Source organism: Carassius carassius, chromosome 1, assembly GCF_963082965.1.
Source record: "Carassius carassius chromosome 1, fCarCar2.1, whole genome shotgun sequence".
In the NCBI taxonomy this organism is placed as follows: Eukaryota; Metazoa; Chordata; class Actinopteri; order Cypriniformes; family Cyprinidae; genus Carassius; species Carassius carassius.
The window spans coordinates 22,114,754-22,132,877 of record NC_081755.1 but is presented as its reverse complement, the minus strand read 5'-3'; the positions used below and the strand labels follow the sequence as shown (position 1 = coordinate 22,132,877).

The 18,124-nt window shown below is 38.5% G+C and overlaps 1 protein-coding gene and 1 non-coding gene across 3 annotated transcripts; both read right to left on the bottom strand.

Annotated features, from left to right (window-relative positions):
• Nucleotides 1–439: 439 nt before the first annotated feature.
• LOC132141735 (transportin-2-like) lies at nucleotides 440–17,914 on the bottom strand. Of its 2 annotated transcripts, XM_059551400.1 has the most exons (25): nucleotides 17,756–17,914; nucleotides 16,393–16,492; nucleotides 15,927–16,002; nucleotides 15,623–15,772; nucleotides 15,051–15,157; nucleotides 14,692–14,825; nucleotides 14,522–14,603; nucleotides 13,860–13,982; nucleotides 13,665–13,783; nucleotides 10,425–10,485; nucleotides 10,069–10,240; nucleotides 9,699–9,851; nucleotides 8,007–8,232; nucleotides 7,163–7,334; nucleotides 6,996–7,082; nucleotides 6,799–6,906; nucleotides 6,555–6,713; nucleotides 4,899–4,986; nucleotides 4,662–4,760; nucleotides 4,466–4,561; nucleotides 4,179–4,254; nucleotides 3,992–4,091; nucleotides 3,211–3,285; nucleotides 2,963–3,104; nucleotides 440–2,878 (listed from the first exon to the last, which is right to left on the bottom strand). In XM_059551400.1, the coding sequence occupies exons 2-24, from the start codon at nucleotides 16,489–16,491 to the stop codon at nucleotides 2,997–2,999; spliced, it is 2,670 nt and encodes an 889-aa protein (XP_059407383.1). In that variant the 5' UTR covers nucleotide 16,492; nucleotides 17,756–17,914; the 3' UTR covers nucleotides 440–2,878; nucleotides 2,963–2,996. The 2 variants fall into 2 exon arrangements, with proteins under 2 accessions (XP_059407383.1, XP_059407391.1); XM_059551408.1 differs by lacking the exons at nucleotides 440–2,878; nucleotides 2,963–3,104; nucleotides 3,211–3,285; ... (1 more) ...; nucleotides 4,179–4,254; nucleotides 4,466–4,561 and having other exon boundaries at nucleotides 4,660–4,791.
• Nucleotides 10,313–10,381, bottom strand: LOC132154166 (small nucleolar RNA SNORD41). Its single transcript, XR_009437093.1, has one exon. It is a non-coding gene; the product is annotated as a small nucleolar RNA SNORD41 (small nucleolar RNA).
• Nucleotides 17,915–18,124: the final 210 nt, after the last annotated feature.

Genomic DNA, 18,124 nt, shown 5'->3' with positions numbered 1-18,124 from the left:
AATAACGGTTTTTATTTTAAATAACGGAATTTTCAGTATCATTACTACACTGTCATATGATCTTTTAACCTGATACTTTTTACAGGATTCCTTGATTAATAAAAATCTGATTAGAACACTGATGTAATAATTACTACGATAGTTTTAATAATACGGATTGCTAAAATGGGACTTTTTGTGACAGTTTTACCTTACCTGAATTCATAAAACAATATTTAGACAATTTCTAAATAGAAAGCGGGGGAGTGATTTCCGTTGTCATGAAAAAAAAAAAAAATTTTTTGCATTCAGTTAAGTATGGACAGAAATGTTAGGGCATTCAGTTAAGTGCACAATGTCACTAGTATACGCATTTTTCCATCTTTTTGAGACCGTTTCTGTCTGACCAGACCATCATGTAAACATTTAGACAGCTGAAGGAGAAAAAGAGAGACCACACTTTGTTTTTATTTGACAGAAAAGGTTTATTTTCCCATTCAAAGAATTTGAAGAAAGGTGATTAGTGGAAAAACAAGTCTACATCCAAACTGAGGACTGGTAAGGGTGAGGTAAACATCATAATGCTTCAGCAGACTTTCTGAAAATCATAAGCTAAACGCATTTCTCCATCGCAGAAAAGTAAAAGAAAAATCCAAAACAAATAAATAAAATTCTTTAAAACAAAAAGAAAGCAAAAAGAAAACTTTTAAAGTCTAAAAAAATCTTTGTGCATATGCACAAAACAAAATATATTAAACAAAAGCATATTAAACAATTAAACGAAAATACTCAAATCAATTTTAAATAAAATGCAAAAGTTAAAAAAAAAAAAAAATACAGAAGGTCTTGTTGGATCACGGGTCTGCTTGGCAGCATAACGTCTTTACAGTAACAGGAGCAAATGCATCAGTGCATTAATAAGAAAGTGAGGCTTTTAATTTGACAGTTTTAACGAACCAAATCTAAATACAGCATGATTTCCAAATCTGACCACACAATTTTACAATATAAACTTTGCATTTTAAGGTCAAACTCGAGTTATTCTTGAATTAAATGTCTATCAGGGTTGCTTACCAAATCTGTTAAATACATGTAAAACGGAAAAAAAGCACCTTAAAAAAATTAAGTATTTATTTTAAAAACGAAATCGTCAGAGCTAGTGTTTAATGAGAAAATAAACTTTAGATGCAACTGATATTCGTAGAGATGAACATGCATATTGCTTAAACAGGCATTTTAAAAATCACAACAACAGCTAAAATATGCTCAAAGCGGCTAAAAAAAAAAAATATGGGAAAAAGATTTGGGAAACCTCTCCTAAAATTCTAAACCCCATCGACATACGATGTACTTGCAATTACACATCCTTGAAATTAAATCCGTCTACAAGGGACAACTGCATATTGTGTGGCCTGGAGAATCTTAACACTTCACATGCTATTAACACAGGTTAGTTGCTTTGCTAAAATTTTACTCCGTGTTAAATTTAAGCTAATTAAAGAAATCGCTTTCTCTGTCGTGATAATTAGATTGTCCGTACACAAGCCAAGCATCCTTACTCTTAACAAAAACAGCCTTCATAACTTCACTAGGTTCCCATCTTTGAGGGGGAAACAAACAGTCCTTATAAGAGAAAGTGCATATCAATAATGCCACTAACTAAAGTTCCTTAAGCATTACAGTTATTTAAATCCCTATAATTTATTTTAACGCAGCAGAGGCAAACACTCGTTCTCTACAGTGACTTCTTGGTGCAGGATCAATCTTTACGTGACGTTTGCAACACAAAAGAATAATAATGCTTAAATACAACTACAGATCACAGCGATCAATTAGGAAAAATTATTACTCGTCACTTAATCAAGAATCCTCATTGCCTTTCTCGCTATGCACTTTTTAGATTGGCAAAAAGAAGAGAGGAAACAAATCAAGGTATGTGCTTAATGAAACGTGGCCTAAATCAACACCTCCATTATGGTTCCTTTACTGGCTACAGCAGAATTATCAGCGATACATGAAGCAAGCCGTTACTTTGTGGAATGAAAAGATAGATCGATGCAATACGGAGCTGTGGAAATAAATCAAGCAGGCATAAAATTTTGAAATATGTACTTGTGTCATGATGATTGCATGCGTCTGTCATTAGCCAACCCTAAGAACTGGTGTTATACTTAGTTTTTAAAACGAAAGGACACCACCAAAATGAAAATTTCCCACGAAACGAAAGTTGATGGTGACTTATGCGGTGTATAATCACAGCTTTTAGCGAATAACTACTTCACTTCAGCCAGTTTCTCAAGCAAACCTCTGCATGGCTTCAGGAGACTGGGAAAACACTGCATAACTACTTTAAAATCATAACTTTTGCAGCTATAACGCACATTTTGTTATACATGTAAAAGAGTAATTGTGCTATTCCACATCTTAGAGATGATATACACTTGTTTTTAGAGATATTAGCTTGGAAGTTTTCATTTTTGGGTGATCTGTCGCTTTAAGAAAACAAATTTTTCGTTCAGGCACATGTATGCCGCTCGTTGCAGTTTGTGTGTGTGCTTTTGGCGTCTAGCGGAGAAGCCAGGCTTGGCCGAAGCTGGACTAGTGAATGGCGTGGTTTTGTCCTATAAGCAGCTGGTGAATCTTGCCTGAACGAACCCTCCCTCCCGATCAAGATCCCTGAGCTTCAGCTTTTATTCCCATTCGGAGCAAGTCAGAAGCCAAGCGGTGACAGTAAAAAGGCTGATTTCACATTAACTCTCTTTCGAATCCTCTTGCACAGAGCTGGAGGACGCGGGGTCGCTCCAGATCACAAACCGTCACACGTCTTTGGCTCTAACAGCAGGTAGTTCCCACAAACAGACATGGATGAGTTCCCCGGTAACCCTCCCGTAGATTTGACCTGCAAATAAGAACAGTGTGTTCAAACGATTGGCCAAAGCTGCTTCAGTTTGATGTTTTAGTGTATCACAGAGGCTCTCCTCACCTAATAGTTGGTTCCCATGTCAGCGGGGCGGTGTCTACACACCATAGCAGGCTGAAAGCCTCTCCTTCAGCAGCGGTGGAAACTGTTCAGAGAACTGCTGCCAGTTATCCTCACCGACCTGATCCTTGAAGCCGTGCAAAATCTAGACAAGAAATGGACAAAATCTGTTGAAGCATAGCAGACAATTGTGCTTCAATCCTGGACAGCTGTAAACCCATTAAAAATCTGTTAGAGAAGAGGATCTGTACCTTGTAGAACATGTCCCTCAGATCCTCTTTTGGATTTACCCAGGAGGCCACAGCGTCACAGAAGAAGATGAAATCCTGCATACCCACCCAAAAAAAACTGCATTAAAACCAAACTGTAACCTTTAGACCAACAACAAATTATTTTCTTTTTTAATGGTAGTTAGTTCATCAGATGCAGAGAGAAAACATACATTAAATTATATATTTCTGATATTGTGATACAGTATGAATTAAGCCAAACTCACTATTATAATTTATTTACAATGTAATAAATTCTGTTGATATTTTATGAGAATAAGCGAATACAGAAAAAAAATTATACAGAAATAATGTAATTATATTCCTATTGGTTTTATTTTTTGTTAGTATGGAAGGATTTTTTGAGTATGGAAACTATAGCCAAAACCCCAATTTATTATTTACATTTATTTTAATTTAACATATTATATGAATTCTTATTTTAAGCACATAAGAGAATGTAGAAGAAAAAAAAAGAAGTAGTTATATTTATATTGCTTTTGATTCTGATATTGCTATACAGTATGAACGTCATTATATTTAGATAGAGTTAAATTCAACTGTTTTTTTATTTAATTGAAGTTCAATTTACATTCAAAATGTGTTGAAAATTTTAGCTTTTATTGCATTTTATTGATTGGGTACATAGATGTTGCTATGGTTAAATGTATCAAATCAAATAAATATTAAAAATATATAACTCGGCTCTTGCAAAATCGCATAACAGATTTGTTCTTGAATGATTCCCCCTGTATCCCCTCACCTGTACAACTCCTCCAGGATTTACCCCAATCATTACGCAAATGCCCCTGAAGGCGGAATCTTTCTCTTCATTGTCCCGGATGTTTCTAAGTGACGTGCACCTACATTGAACAAACAAAGAGCAGTTTATTTCAGAAGATTAGTAGATTTTGTTGTTTAAAATCACACTAATTAAATCAACATCTCACCAAGGGCGAATGAATTGTGGCAACATGGGGGCAACTTCCTGTGGGCACACATATCCCAGCCGACCAATCGTAATGGCTGTTTCACACACACACACACACACAGAAAACAGAAGTACAAGAAAAGGGCCATGAGTGCTTTTCAAAGTTTCAAGCTAAAAATGGCTGCAGTCAAAGCTACAGCAATCAGAACACCACTTTCCACAGATAATTCAGGTTTCGAATGTCTGTTTTTGGAGTTCATCATACATTTCATGTGATTTTATTGTATTCTTGCTGTGTGCATTTACCCGTGTTCTCCAGCAGAGTTTTAGGTGTATTAGGTCTGTTGATGATCTCCACAAGGCTATTGAGAACCAGGGCCACAAACGGCTGCATCTCCGTACCTGAAAAAACACAAGACAGGAATGGTATTAGATTAGCAAATAACTGCATGTTAATGAATATGAAATGGTAATTCATATATGAGAGTACATAATCACTCACCCATCTGTATGGCGATCTCTCCGATGGCCCATGTGGCATTGTTGCACACCGATATGAACTCCGGGTTGAGATTGAGGCCCAGGACAGGCAAGAACTCAGCTAGAGAGTGTAAACGGACACCAATGACAAACTGACCAGCACAACACACACACACACACACAGAAGCAACAGCTAGCATGAGAAAGCAGCTCTCCATGTGTCAGGCTTCACTCAGTAGAGTCAAAGAGCACAGCTCACCGATGCAGGGCTTGACGTGAAGGAAACACGCCTTAGTCAGGTCCCCCAGCAGAGCGAACGAACTCTGACGCACTTCTGGCATGGTGTCCTTTAATTAGAGCAGAAATTTACAGCTTTAGGCTTTGTTCATACAACACACAATTACCGTATTTTTCGGACTGTAAGTCGTACCGGACTATAAGTCGCATTCATTTAGAACCAAGAGAAAACATTACCGTCTCCAGCCGCGAGAGGGCACTCTATGTCTTCAGTGTAGGCTACAGGAGCACTGAGAAGTATAGAGCGCCCTCTCATGGCTGTAGACGGTAATGTTTTCTCTTGGTTCATTTCTCTTGGTTCATGTCAAATTAATTTTGATAAATAAGTCCTTCCTGACTATAAGTCGCAGGACCAGCCAAACTATGAAAAAGTGCGACTTATAGTCTGAAAAATACGGTGGATTTTCTAAATCAAATTCATGTTACATTTTCCACACTGTTATTATGCAGAAGATTAAATCAGATGCACTTGAGACAACATGAGCAAAGGAAGAAGAATAACTGAAAATTAGGATTATCAAAATTAGGAAAATTAGCACAACTAGCCGAATTTCACATCACGATTACAATTACAGATGCCACAATTATGCAATCGTTCAAAGCGGCAATTAATCGTTTAAAGTCCACTTATATTCTGCCCGCTTAAGATGTTTTTTTTTCTACATGTTATTTTAAGGGTTTTTCCCATTATTTTAATTTCAGTATTAGTTGTAACATTGTAATATCATTCATATTTTTACTTTATAATTTAAAAAAAACAGATGTATAGTTGACATTTGAGGCTTAATTCTACACACTGGTTAATAAAAAAATTAAAAAAAGATGTATAGCCTAAGATAAAAGTGTCTGCTTAATGCATAAATTTAAATACTATAGAAAGGCATTACATTTTTTTAGTTCAAGTATTTTCAGATTGTTTATTTTCATAAAAAAATACAGCATGCAGTTGCATCAAACAATGGTATAAACATCATTCAGTGTCAATTTTAATAGTCAATTTATAAATAGCAATTACAATTTCAAGGGAATGATCAACAATTATGATCTGTGTCATAATCAGCCCTACTAAAATTATTTTACTACAAATAATCAGGTTTGGCTTTATGGTCAATTCAGATTACGTGTTAAGGGTCCAATACATATATTTAATAATAAATTATTTTTTTATATTACCTTTATAATAAAATTAAACCATAAATTATATAGACACGCACCATACTAAAATAAGTTTTATATAAGCTTATTTTTGTATTTACTATTTAATAAAGATTTTTAAACATTCTCTCTCTCTCTAATATATATATATATATAATATACACACACACACACACACACACACACACACACAGAGAGAGCGAGAGAGAATTTAAATATTAAATAGGATATTAAATATTTGCATATGAAATACTTAACTTCTTTTAGTATTTCTAATAATGTTAATATATTTTATATATCCATATATGTATATACACACACACACGTATTAAATGTATTCAATAACAACAACATCAAAAATATCATCATTATAATGATCATAATCATCATTCAGTTATTAACTGAAATATTGATCACTATAAAATATTGAATTCAAATATTGAAAATATTGATTTGGCCATGCCTGCATGCACTGGAAGATCAGGGTCATGATGTTGCTGCGGGTGACCAGCTGTTCTACATGAGCTCCGAGTCCCTCCGCCAGACCGCTGAGCAGATCGAGGGCCACAATCATGAAGTCTTTATCAGGGGCCTCGTACTGGTCAGGGTGCTGGTTATACATCTGCAACAAGAACAGAAAGAAAACCTCAAGACCAGGGGAATGAAGCAGAACCACAACGTGCTCTGGCTGTTCGTTCTCCACGGACCATGGCTTGAGCGAGGTTCTTCTGGACCAGGGTCACACAGCGCTGGTAAACTGGTTCACAGTAGGGCAGGAAGCCGCTCTGTAGTGCTGTGGCCACTGAAGACAGGCACTAAAATAAGACAAAGTAACAAATTCCTTAAGACATTTCAGTTCTGAAGTATGAATTTATTTATTTATTTTTTCGCAAAACAACTTTACCTCCAACAAAGGGAACAGATCCTTGTCTTCATCTTTTAACTCATTCCATTTCTGAATAAGAGGAGGCATGAGCTTCTGGATGTATTCCTGTGAAACCAAACGGTCACATGTATTTATGCTTCTTGAACATGTTCCTCTCGAAACACTCAAAGGCACAGTGCTCTCACCGGCTGGTTAAGATGGTGTCCCACAGAGTCAGCAAGGGTTCCGATGGCGTCGTATAGGATCAACAGGTTCTTGTGCTGGTACTTGCTGAAGGCAAACACCAGCGTGTCCAGAATGAAGCTCAAGTAGGGGACCAGCTCTGTACAGGCCTCCTCTTCAAGAGTTGCAAACGCACTGATGAAAGGAAAAACCCAAGAATTAGCTCAACATGCCAATACGTCTCCAGAAGCTCCATCCAGACTGAAAGGAAAAAACTGAAAAGTATCTAAAAAAACACACACACAATCCATGTTGGGCTTTCTTTGTTTTAGCTGGTGTGTGTTTAAGAGGGCTCTATAGCTGTTAAGGTTGGGACAGGGGCCAAATAAACCATTGTGAGACTGGTTAACCAGCAAAACCATTGTCGACCAGCAAATCACTTTAGCTGGTTTATTATACCTAAACGTCAGTGTTATTTAAACATTTATATACTACTGTAGTATTTATTAATATTTTAAATGGGCTTTTTTCATCTACAGTTTTTAGTTTAATTTTTAAACTCCTGTGTGACAGTTTGTCAGATTTGTTTTTCCTATTTAGCTTTTATTTGTTTTAGTCACTGTAGTACTCTTCAAAAGTTTCACAGACAAGGCTAAAGACTATTCCCCGACTAAAATGTAAGTCTGAGCGGTTTCAACTGAAAGAAACTTGCACTGACTGATATCAAAACATGTCAGTATCTTTTTGTCTTAAGATGCACACCAGTGATGTTTATCCCAATTTATTAGTTAAAGGCTGCAAAAGAAAGACATGATAAGATTTAAGATCTGTTATTTTGGTCTGGAGGCTGTATTTTGTTTAACACACCTGCAGGCGGCCTCTTGAACCCTCTTGTTGCTGTCGAGGATGCGTTTGAGCAGCTCGGTCATGAGGGGTTTGAGGTAGGGGTCTGGCGGCTGGCTGACCACCCAGTGTGCATAGCGGCTCAGAGTCCAGCAGGCGATGGAGCGGACCAGCGCTTTCTTATCACAGAGACACTGGATCAGGTGAGGAATCAACTCCGGCAGGTACGGCACCATATCCTGCATACAGCCTGAGGACAAGAGAGAGGAGTAGCTCAGAAACGAGGATATACACTGATGAGCCAAAGTTCAAGGTCAGTAAGAATTAAGGAGATTTCAATTTAATACACTCGTACTGAATAAGAAATACTAAGTGTTTTCACAAAAATAGTAAACAACCGTTTCCAACAACAATAATAACAAATGATTTTGACCATCAAATCAGTATATTAGAATGATTTCTGAAGATCATGTGACACTGAAGACTGGAGTAATGAGTAAAAGTATTGTTATTTTAAATTGTAGTATTTCACAATACTTTTTGGTTTTGTGTTTTAATCAAATAAACAGATCTTAGGGAGCGTGAGGGTTTAAAAAATAATAATAATCTTACCGACTCCAAACCTTTGAATATAAGTGTATAATATTCAAGTACACAATTTATTTTTGCATGCATGGAATATGAGGGTGGAAATTAAGTCATAAAGATTAAGATATGATGTTAATTATTTAGTGCAGCGGTCCCCAACCTTTTTAGTGCCAAGGACCGGGCTTTAAGGTGTGACTGATAAATACAACAAGATAAAATGATACGACTGGCATAAAAACTGTGGTATATTGTAAATATAGCAATAACATGAATCCAATGTGTATTCGTATGCAACTTTATTAGCAGCGTCCTCGTAACTTCGCGCCAAAAACATAACATGAATAGCATCCTCTACGCCCTAATGAATCCTTTTTCCAAACCATGTTTTTGTCTTATCCTGAGTCACTATGGTACACCTGTAATAAGTGTTTATATTCAGACTATTTTAGTCTGGTTGGGGTCGGCAACGCTGCAGAGTAGCACAGTACCTGCGTGACTCGCCATAGATGTAAACAGAGAGAAGCAGCTCCGGCTACAATGTTCTTCTGCCAGACGCGAGCGCCAAAAGTTACCAACTGCAGCTTTAATTTAAGTTATTTATTCTTTCTTGTGCGGCCCGGGGGTTGGGGACCGCTGATTTAGTGTACAGTTCTAAAACTATACAATGAAATCTGCTATATCGTGATTTGACCTAAACCATTTTCAGTTAATCCAACTGAGTGTTTATCTGTTTCACATTTCGCCTTTTAAAGAGATTCGCTTTGAGAAAAAATGTTTGGGGGGGGAGACTTCTTATGTGATAAATTAACAATAATCCATTTAGTGAAAACAAAACGATGTTTAAAATATTGCCATAGATTAATCTTTTGCATTTTACAAGTGACTTTTTTTTTTACAAACAAAATTTAGCTCAAAATGCAAAAAATGACCAAATATGATGTCGCTGAATTAAATGTGCTTAACGGTCACATGACCTCACCTCAGTAAGTTGCATACTACTGTTAAAAACATGAATTCTTATTGTATAGAGTCTTAAACTGTATTCTAGCATTCAAATCAGAACAAAGCCCAGTTTTAGCACAAACAGGGTTACAATGTTACACCATTCTTGCATTCATTGTGTTATACCTTCAGCGATGGCTCCCAGCACCAGGATGCCAGACTCTTTAACAATCCAGTCCGGGTGGAACAGCAGCTCCTTCAGCACTGGAAGTAGATGGGGCAGCAGCTCATCCCGAAACACGTTTGCCAGGACATCAAGGGCAGCCGCCGAACACTTTCCTGCAGAGATGCAGCACATGTAGTGCATGTAGTTAGAGGTTTCCTTCAGCACCAGTGTAACTTAAGGCTTCAAAAGCTTTTTGTGGATCAGACAGTATGAATACTTGAACATCACTGACATTCATGACATAGTGTGTAATCATCTTCACAAAACCTGCTTACAAAAACAGGCAGGGTTTCACCAGCATCAGGTTGGTTTCTTTTACAAGACACTTACGTAGATTCCAGTCGGACAAACTGTCGTCGTCGTCATCGTCATCCTCATCACTCTCCTCTCCTTCCTCACCCTCAGTACCCTCATGCCGAAGGGTGACGGTGCGAGACTTGTGAAAGCGTGGCTTTATGTCCTGCTCGTTGTCCGGCACGGCCTCGTCTTCCTCCACGTCACCCTACACAGGAAGCAGAAGGTCAGGTGATGAAACAACTACCAAATCTGGACAGTGATGACTGAGTCAAAGGCCTTGGGTCAGACAGTATGAATACTTGAAAATCATGGAGAAAATCAGGGATAATGTTATCATCACACCCGAGGCCAGGCTGGTGCAGATGTTCTTGTGAAGTGAAGTAACTAACCTTCAACAAAATGATGTCAATCTCAGAGTACTTCATGCCGTTCACCAGAACAGGAACCAGTCTAAGAGAGATTAAAGAAAGATTTTGACTAGCTTGTCAGTGAGTGTATGTCTTTCACACTTTCAGTCTGTTTTCTTAATCAGTTAAATAAAATTGTATATGAGGAGTTGAATCATGTAGACAACAGGTTATGTGAAAATATTAATATGCAATAGCACATAAATATATCAAAATGCTCCTCTTCATAGTTATTTTTCTAGCTGACTGGTGATCTTACGGACACCGAATGGTTATTCTGAGGTCAATGTATATTAGGTTGCAATGTTTACAAGCTTTACACGTTTTCCGCAGTTTGAAACACTGAATGAGCTTTTACATGAGTAAGTTGTATTGTAGGCTCTCTTATAAAATAGTCTACCTTTTGATGTCAATTCATCTTCATTATATACTATAGTAGTAAAGAAAAAGATTAAATGGGAAGATTAATGCAACCGTTTTAGTCAAAGTCGAATCATTAGTGTAGTTTCGGCGCATATAGGAACATTTACCGAATAGCACAATTCTACTAAACAATTTCAAGCACTTTCAAGTGTCTATTATTCAAGTACTTTCAAGAAGCGTGGGAACCCTGTAATTTCTAAGGCAACAGGCAGGAAGTTCAGTTGCCAAATACTGCGCAACAGAAGAAATGTGCCAATTGAGATTCTGCTGTGGTGCGGTTGTTCATTTTAATGCCTAAATGTTAAAAGAGGGAATTATTTTAATTTATATAATAAATCAAAAAAAAGTAAATTGTAAAATCAAAATAGGAAAAAAGGCTATTTAGTGATTTAAAAGTCTTATGTTTATGTATCCTCGCTTCCTGCACTCTCTCAGTTTTCAGCTCTGGACACGAACAGCGCTACGGACACTCTTTGCTCCACTTTAACATCTTCCTTGGACAACTTTTGCCCACTGTTGTCTAAACCAGCACACACCGCCCCATCTGCGCCCTGGCTGTCTGAGGTTCTCCGTGAACATCGCTCTAAACTCAGGGCTGCAGAGAGGAAATGGCAGAAATCAAGAAACTCTACCGACCTAGTGTGTATCAGTCTCTCCTCTCTTTCTTCTCTGCAAATGTCTTCACAGCTAAAACATCCTACTACCACAACAAAATTAACAGCTGTTGTGATGCTCGGACACTCTTCAAGACTTTCTCTTCTCTTCTTAATCCGCCACCACCACCTCCTCCATCGACTTTTACAGCGGACGACTTTGCAGTTTTCTTCACAAATAAGACAAGAACCATCAGTGACCAATTCTCCACACTGCAGACTGAGGACAACTTCACAATGACCGACGCACACTCTTTCTCCTTCTCCCCACTCTCAGAGATGGACGTCTCCAAACTTCTCCTGTCCATTCATCCTACTACTTGTCCACTTGATCCAATCCCCACTCACCTCCTTCAAGCGATCTCTTCTTCAGTCATACCTTCGCTTTCTCACATTATCAACTCCTCTCTTCACTCTGGAACATTTCCCTCAGCATTCAAGCAGGCTCGGGTAAGCCCATTGCTCAAGAAACCATCTCTAAATCCAGCGCTTCTTGAAAACTACAGACCGGTATCCCTTCTTCCATTCATTGCAAAGACACTTGAGTGAGCTGTGTTCAACCAGCTTTCTATGTTCCTTGTACAGAACAACCTCCTGGACAGCAACCGGTAGGTTGCTGTCCAGAGGTAGGTTAAGTCCTACCTCTCTGACAGATCCTTCAGTGCGTCTTGGAGGAGTGATGTTTCTAAGTCACAACAACTTACTACTGGGGTTACTCAAGGCTAAGTACTTGGACCACTTCTCTTCTCCATCTACATGACGTCATTAGGATCTGTCATTATAAAGCATGGCTTTTCTTACCACTGCTATGCTGATGACATCCAACTCTACTTCTCATTCCAACCATTCCGCATTTCAGCCTGTCTGAGTGACATTTCTAGCTGGATGAATGACCATCACCTTCAGCTTAACCTTATGAAGACAAGAACTCCTGATGATTCCAGCTAACCCAATGATTCATCACAACTTCTCTATACAGCTGGGTTCATCAACCATAACTCCTTCAAGGACCCTTCCTGTCAGAGCAAGCCACCCAACTTCTTGTCCAAGCTCTTGTTCTCTCCAGACTGGACTATTGTAATGCTCTCCTGGCGGGCCTTCCTGCGTGTACGGTCAAGCCTCTGCAATTGATCCAGAATGCAGCAGCGAGGGTTGCCTTCAATGAGCCAAAAAAAGCTCACGTTACTCCTCTCCTCATCAGGTTACACTGGCTACCAGTAGCCGCCCGCATCAAATTCAAGGTACTGATGCTAGCCTACAAGACGACCACTGGCACAGCACACCAACATACCTAAACTCACTGGTTAAATCTTATGTGCCCTCCAGAAGTTTGTGCTCTGCAAGTGAACGACGCCTTGTGGTGCCATCCCAAAGAACTTCAAAATCACTCTCGCTGACCTTTTCCTGGACTGTGCCCAGCTGGTGGAATGACCTCCCAATCTCAATTCGTACAGCTGAATCTTTACTCATTTTCAAGAAACATCTAAAGACTCATCTTTTTCGACAGCACTTAACCAACTAATACTAGCACTTTTCCTTTTCTTGTCTTTTCATTTATTTAAAAAAAAAAAAAAAAAACCTGGCTATGTGTTCTATACTAGACTAACTGAGACTTGTCATGGCACTTGTATACTGTTGTTGTTCTCTTGTTGACCTGACTGCTTATATTGTTCTCATTTGTAAGTCGCTTTGGATAAAAGCGTCTGCTAAATGATTAAATGTAAATGTATGTTTAAAATGAAAAAAAAAAGCTAACTTTAAAATAATAAAATTAAGGCAATAACAACAATGTGCCAAGCAACTGAGATTCTCCTATAGTCTTTTTTTTAAATGTCTTTATGTATAACATTTTAGCAAATGCTATTATTTAAAGAAATTCAGTAAAATTACATACATTAATAAACGGAGCAATTCCAATAAGGTCCTCGCACTGCAGTGCTCGGGCCCTAATAATAATTGTTCAAATTCATTTGCACATCAATTTATACCAGAGAATGTGAAAAATAGTTTGAGGCATTTGCCCCAATAATGTGTCCTTGTCTTCTGCATGCGTCACAGTTCAGAACAGTTGCTCGTGAAGGCTTTGAGACTGAAGCAAATACACTTCTCTTGGTGAGACTCATGAGAAAAGAGAAAGGTCACTTACTGTGCAAGATGTCCAGACAGGACGTCCTTACAGATGGGCTGTTCAGCCAGTGTAAGCCAGAACTCACAGGCCTCCAGGGCCACGTTCTCATCCGGGTCCTGTGAGCGCTGCAGCATGTACTGCACAAAGAGTAAACATCATCAGCCTCTCTGACTGCTCCAGATCTACATCACTTCTGGGTCATCAAGATCTCACCTCAACGATACTGCGCATGTGAGGGATGAGGCGGTCCACTCGCACCTCCAGCAGCATGACCAGAGCCCTGCACACGTTCTTGCGCACCTCCGATTCCTCATCTGCGGCCAGCGCAAACAGACTCTGGAATAACAGGCCAGGAGAAGAACACATTAAAACAATGCAATCACGGTAAAGCCATATTCAGACAGTTATTGGGGCTAATTTCAAGATTTACAGGGGCTAGTCAGTGACTTGTACCATCTGAATCAGGAATGTTGGTGTTTTACTCCCACCACCAGTGTAAAAGTCCCAGCCGAAATACCCTTTGTTTTTTAGCACCAATGTTGTGTGGCATTTCATCTGCTAGTACTTTAATTTCACATCTGTGAGTTTACAAGGGATCAATCTAAAAGATGTTGCTCAATAACTGTTGTACTTTGTGGTAATGTCATAAGAATATGAATTTTCCAAGATTTTCTTTTTTTTTTTTTAAATATGTACATCAATTTTCTTATTTTGAATTAGGATATAAAAACAAGCAATAATTGACATTTTGTTGACCAGCAAGTTCTTGGCTCTATAGTATGACAAAACACATTGCCATCTGAATGAATGAGTTCTATGATTCAGGTCCCATGTAAATGTATTTCGTAAATCCATCACTTTCCAACTGCAGGTACCTCAATGAAGGTGTCAATGTTGTCCATCAGGGCTTGTGCTCTTCCGATGATAAACTGGTTCACACAGGCAATAGCATGAGACCTAAAGTCACACATGAACAAACATAAGATTCCCAGAACAATTCAACGTAGGACATGAAAAACTACTATTCATCCTCTCTCAGACCGACCTGATCTTGGGACTGCAGTGTTTGAAGAACTGCAGGAACTTGGGAATCATGATGTTGAGGGGTCGGTTGAGAGCGTCGCTGTCTAGGAGCTCAGACGAGTCCTCGCAGATCTTCTGTAAAGCTCCGAACGAGCCCTGCATGTGAACGAGAACGAACCAAGATACAAGTCACACAACTCAGGAGCATCTCTAGACATGATACAGAGAGCACCAGGACCACTTTGCCTACGTCTTGAATCATTTCCAAACACATTTGCATAGGAAAATGTGCACAGAATAGAAGGGGAAAAGCAGGATAAACGAGTGAGAGGACAAAGAAAGGATTAAGTTAAACCGGATATGAAGAGGCAATGCACTGACCTCACAGATGTTGTAGTCCTCCGAATCGAGCATGTTGCACAGATGAGGCAGTAACTCCGGCCACGTCTGCAGCTCCCCTTTGGTGGAAATCGTTGTGATGAGGATGCCTGAGCACAGACGGACAAGAATCAGCACATAGAAAATGTAGATATTTGCACTGACTGCCCATAAAATTGATCAAAAGTGACAGACATTTATAAAGTTGCAAATATTTATATTTCAAATAAATGCTGAACTTCCTTTTCAATTAAAAGATCCTGAACAAATGCATCACAGTTTGCACTAAAATAGAATGCAGCACATTAATAACAAGCGGCATATTAGGATTATTTCTGAAGGATCAGGTGACACTGAAGACTGCAGTAATGAAATCACAGGAATAAACTACTTTTTTTAAATAACTTTACATTTTAATTACGTTTTCACAGTATTACTGTTTTTTTACTAAATGCAGCTTTGGTAAACAAAAGACCTTTTTCCAAGTCGTTTTTAAGACTGCATTCACAAAATGTGATTTCTAGCTAATAAGATCCAGTCGTTTGGCTTATTCTAGATGGAGCTGAGAGGCTCACCGATCGTGGCGCGGATGAGAGGGGAAGGGTCTCCGATGTTGTTTAAACATTCCTGCTTGATGAAGTGCGCGACTGCAGGGGGGAAGTTCTGATAGTGAACCTTGACGTTGTTCTTCAGTATCAGACCGCTGAGAGATCGAGTGGGCTCATCTGAAGAGCGTAAAAAGACAGGAAACAGACCGTTTTATCATCAAATTCATACATAAAGACCGGCTGAAACCCTCATGAAACAAACCCACATGTGTAAGATGATTAAAAATGCAATGAGCTTTATAAAAAAAAAAAAACCGAACCCCACACCCACCTTCAGTTTTCAGCCTTGTCAGGACGAAGATAAGATAGTTGTTGAAATCAGGAAACTGGTTGAGCTGCTCTAGTTTCTGAGAGTTCAGATGAAAGAGAATTAAGGCATTACTATGATGGTAACTGACTGTACATAAATAGTTACAGTATAATATGTACATGAATGATACTCTGAGAAAGCATTCATGCAAACGCCCCACAGCCGATAATTAGTTTCATGTTATGCCACATCATCAGGTCTCCAAACATATTATTGCACTGTGGAGAAAGCTTGATAACCATTCAGTGCTTTTGAAACCTGGCACACTAAATTTAATACATCTTTGTCATACTGCTATATGTATAAAAAAAAAGAAAAAAAAACAGCAGCTTTACAATATCAGTGTGGTCACCACCCACACATCACAAATCCCTTTAGAAGTGTAACTGGCAGCAGATATTGTCGGTGAAGATGAGGATGAGGATACCTGCTGCACAGCTCTCTGCGCGGCTGTGTTCGGAGACTGGGAGTCTTTCAGGAGATGCAGGACCTGCTGGAGGCCTTGTTCATCCGGCTGCCACTCCATCCTACGCATAAACCACACAAGACACAATTACATTCTCCCTCCTCGTGTCTTCATGAAACACTTCCTCATGTCAAACGATTGCGACAACTATGATTGCAAAACAACTTTATCCACTTTGTGGTCTGTGTACTTCTGCAGAGCAGTGTAGTCCACTACTATCACCCTGTGTATTATGCACTGCACTGTTGAGGACACTAGAAGGCATTGATAAACATACACTATCAATGCAACAGTTTACAACCTGCCAAATTATGTTAAGTGTAATCTCTATATCAGTGATTAAGACAAACTTTGGTTTGGTTAACCAAAGTTTAAAGCACACAAATGGAAATGGAGAGAATGTTATGCATGTTTATTGGTGATAACAAAAGATTAATCCATTTCAGACACACAATCTGTACTGTAGAAAACTTCTCTCTCTCTCTCTAAAATAGGCCTACTGTATTAAAAAAACAACCTACTGTAATATTTTAAATTTAAGAGCTTCCAGTTAGAGTTTGATCTCAATTTCACACTAAATAAGTCATTTTTGTTTTCAGTTCATTTTATTCTTGTATGTATATCAAACTAACATAATGAAATCATCTTTCAAATCTATTTCTTAAAATCATTCAATTTCTATTATAAGAGAGAAAAACTTAGTTCTAGTTTTTTCACACTTCTATTAGTAAGAATGTAAACTGCAAAATGTACTTTGGTTTTACAATCTGTTCAACATGCATTATATTTTGCGCACTCAAACATTTAATTTAATGACGAACCGGTTTTTTGTTAACCGAAAATTCATGCACGTAGTTTAGGCAATTCAGTAAAATGGTAGGAATCTGAGTAAAGTTGACAAAAATCGTTTATCAGATGTTTGACTAAATTATTGTTCGTTATTAAATCCAGACAAAGGACGAAAAAGCCAGCAGTGCACATGGTGAAGCCTGCATACCACGCTGCGGCCTGCTCTCTCTGCTCATGTGTGGTGTGAAAACCTCACACACGAACCGCACAAATACCTGATAATAGCCTTTATAATAACACCAGTACAAAATAATATGAACTTCATGCGAAACTGTAAATCCTGAGGTAACAAGTAAAGGCTATTTAATTCCCCCAAAACAGGATTAGACACATACAAGAAGTGCCCGTCTATGATCTATTATGCATACTCGTTCCCATCCATGCTACCGACTAATACGGTGTTAAACTCTCCCCTGTACATATATTATATGATGTAAATACTATTAATGAGGAGAACTAGGTCGTGTTCACTTACACATGCCGCGTGCGGAGGCCTATCGATCAGCTCGTGCAGCGCTAGTCGTCTCGCGCAACTGCACTTTCAAACACTTCCGCAGCGCGAGCGCTACAACGAGGAAGTGACGGTCAACGCCACATTGTAGCCAGTTTCAAATCAATATCTGCGAAGGAGTTTGTAGTAATACGTGTAATATAGAAACCAAAATATAAATAGAATTGAAATTGTATGTCTACGCACATGTTTATGCAAACTGATATGGGTCGAACTTAAGTTATACAACATTTATTATCTGGTATATCTGCATTTTTGCTGTATCGTTACACATTTGCAATGCAATAAAAATAAACTAAGCAGTGCAAGAATATACGTTCAATTTGCCACAAA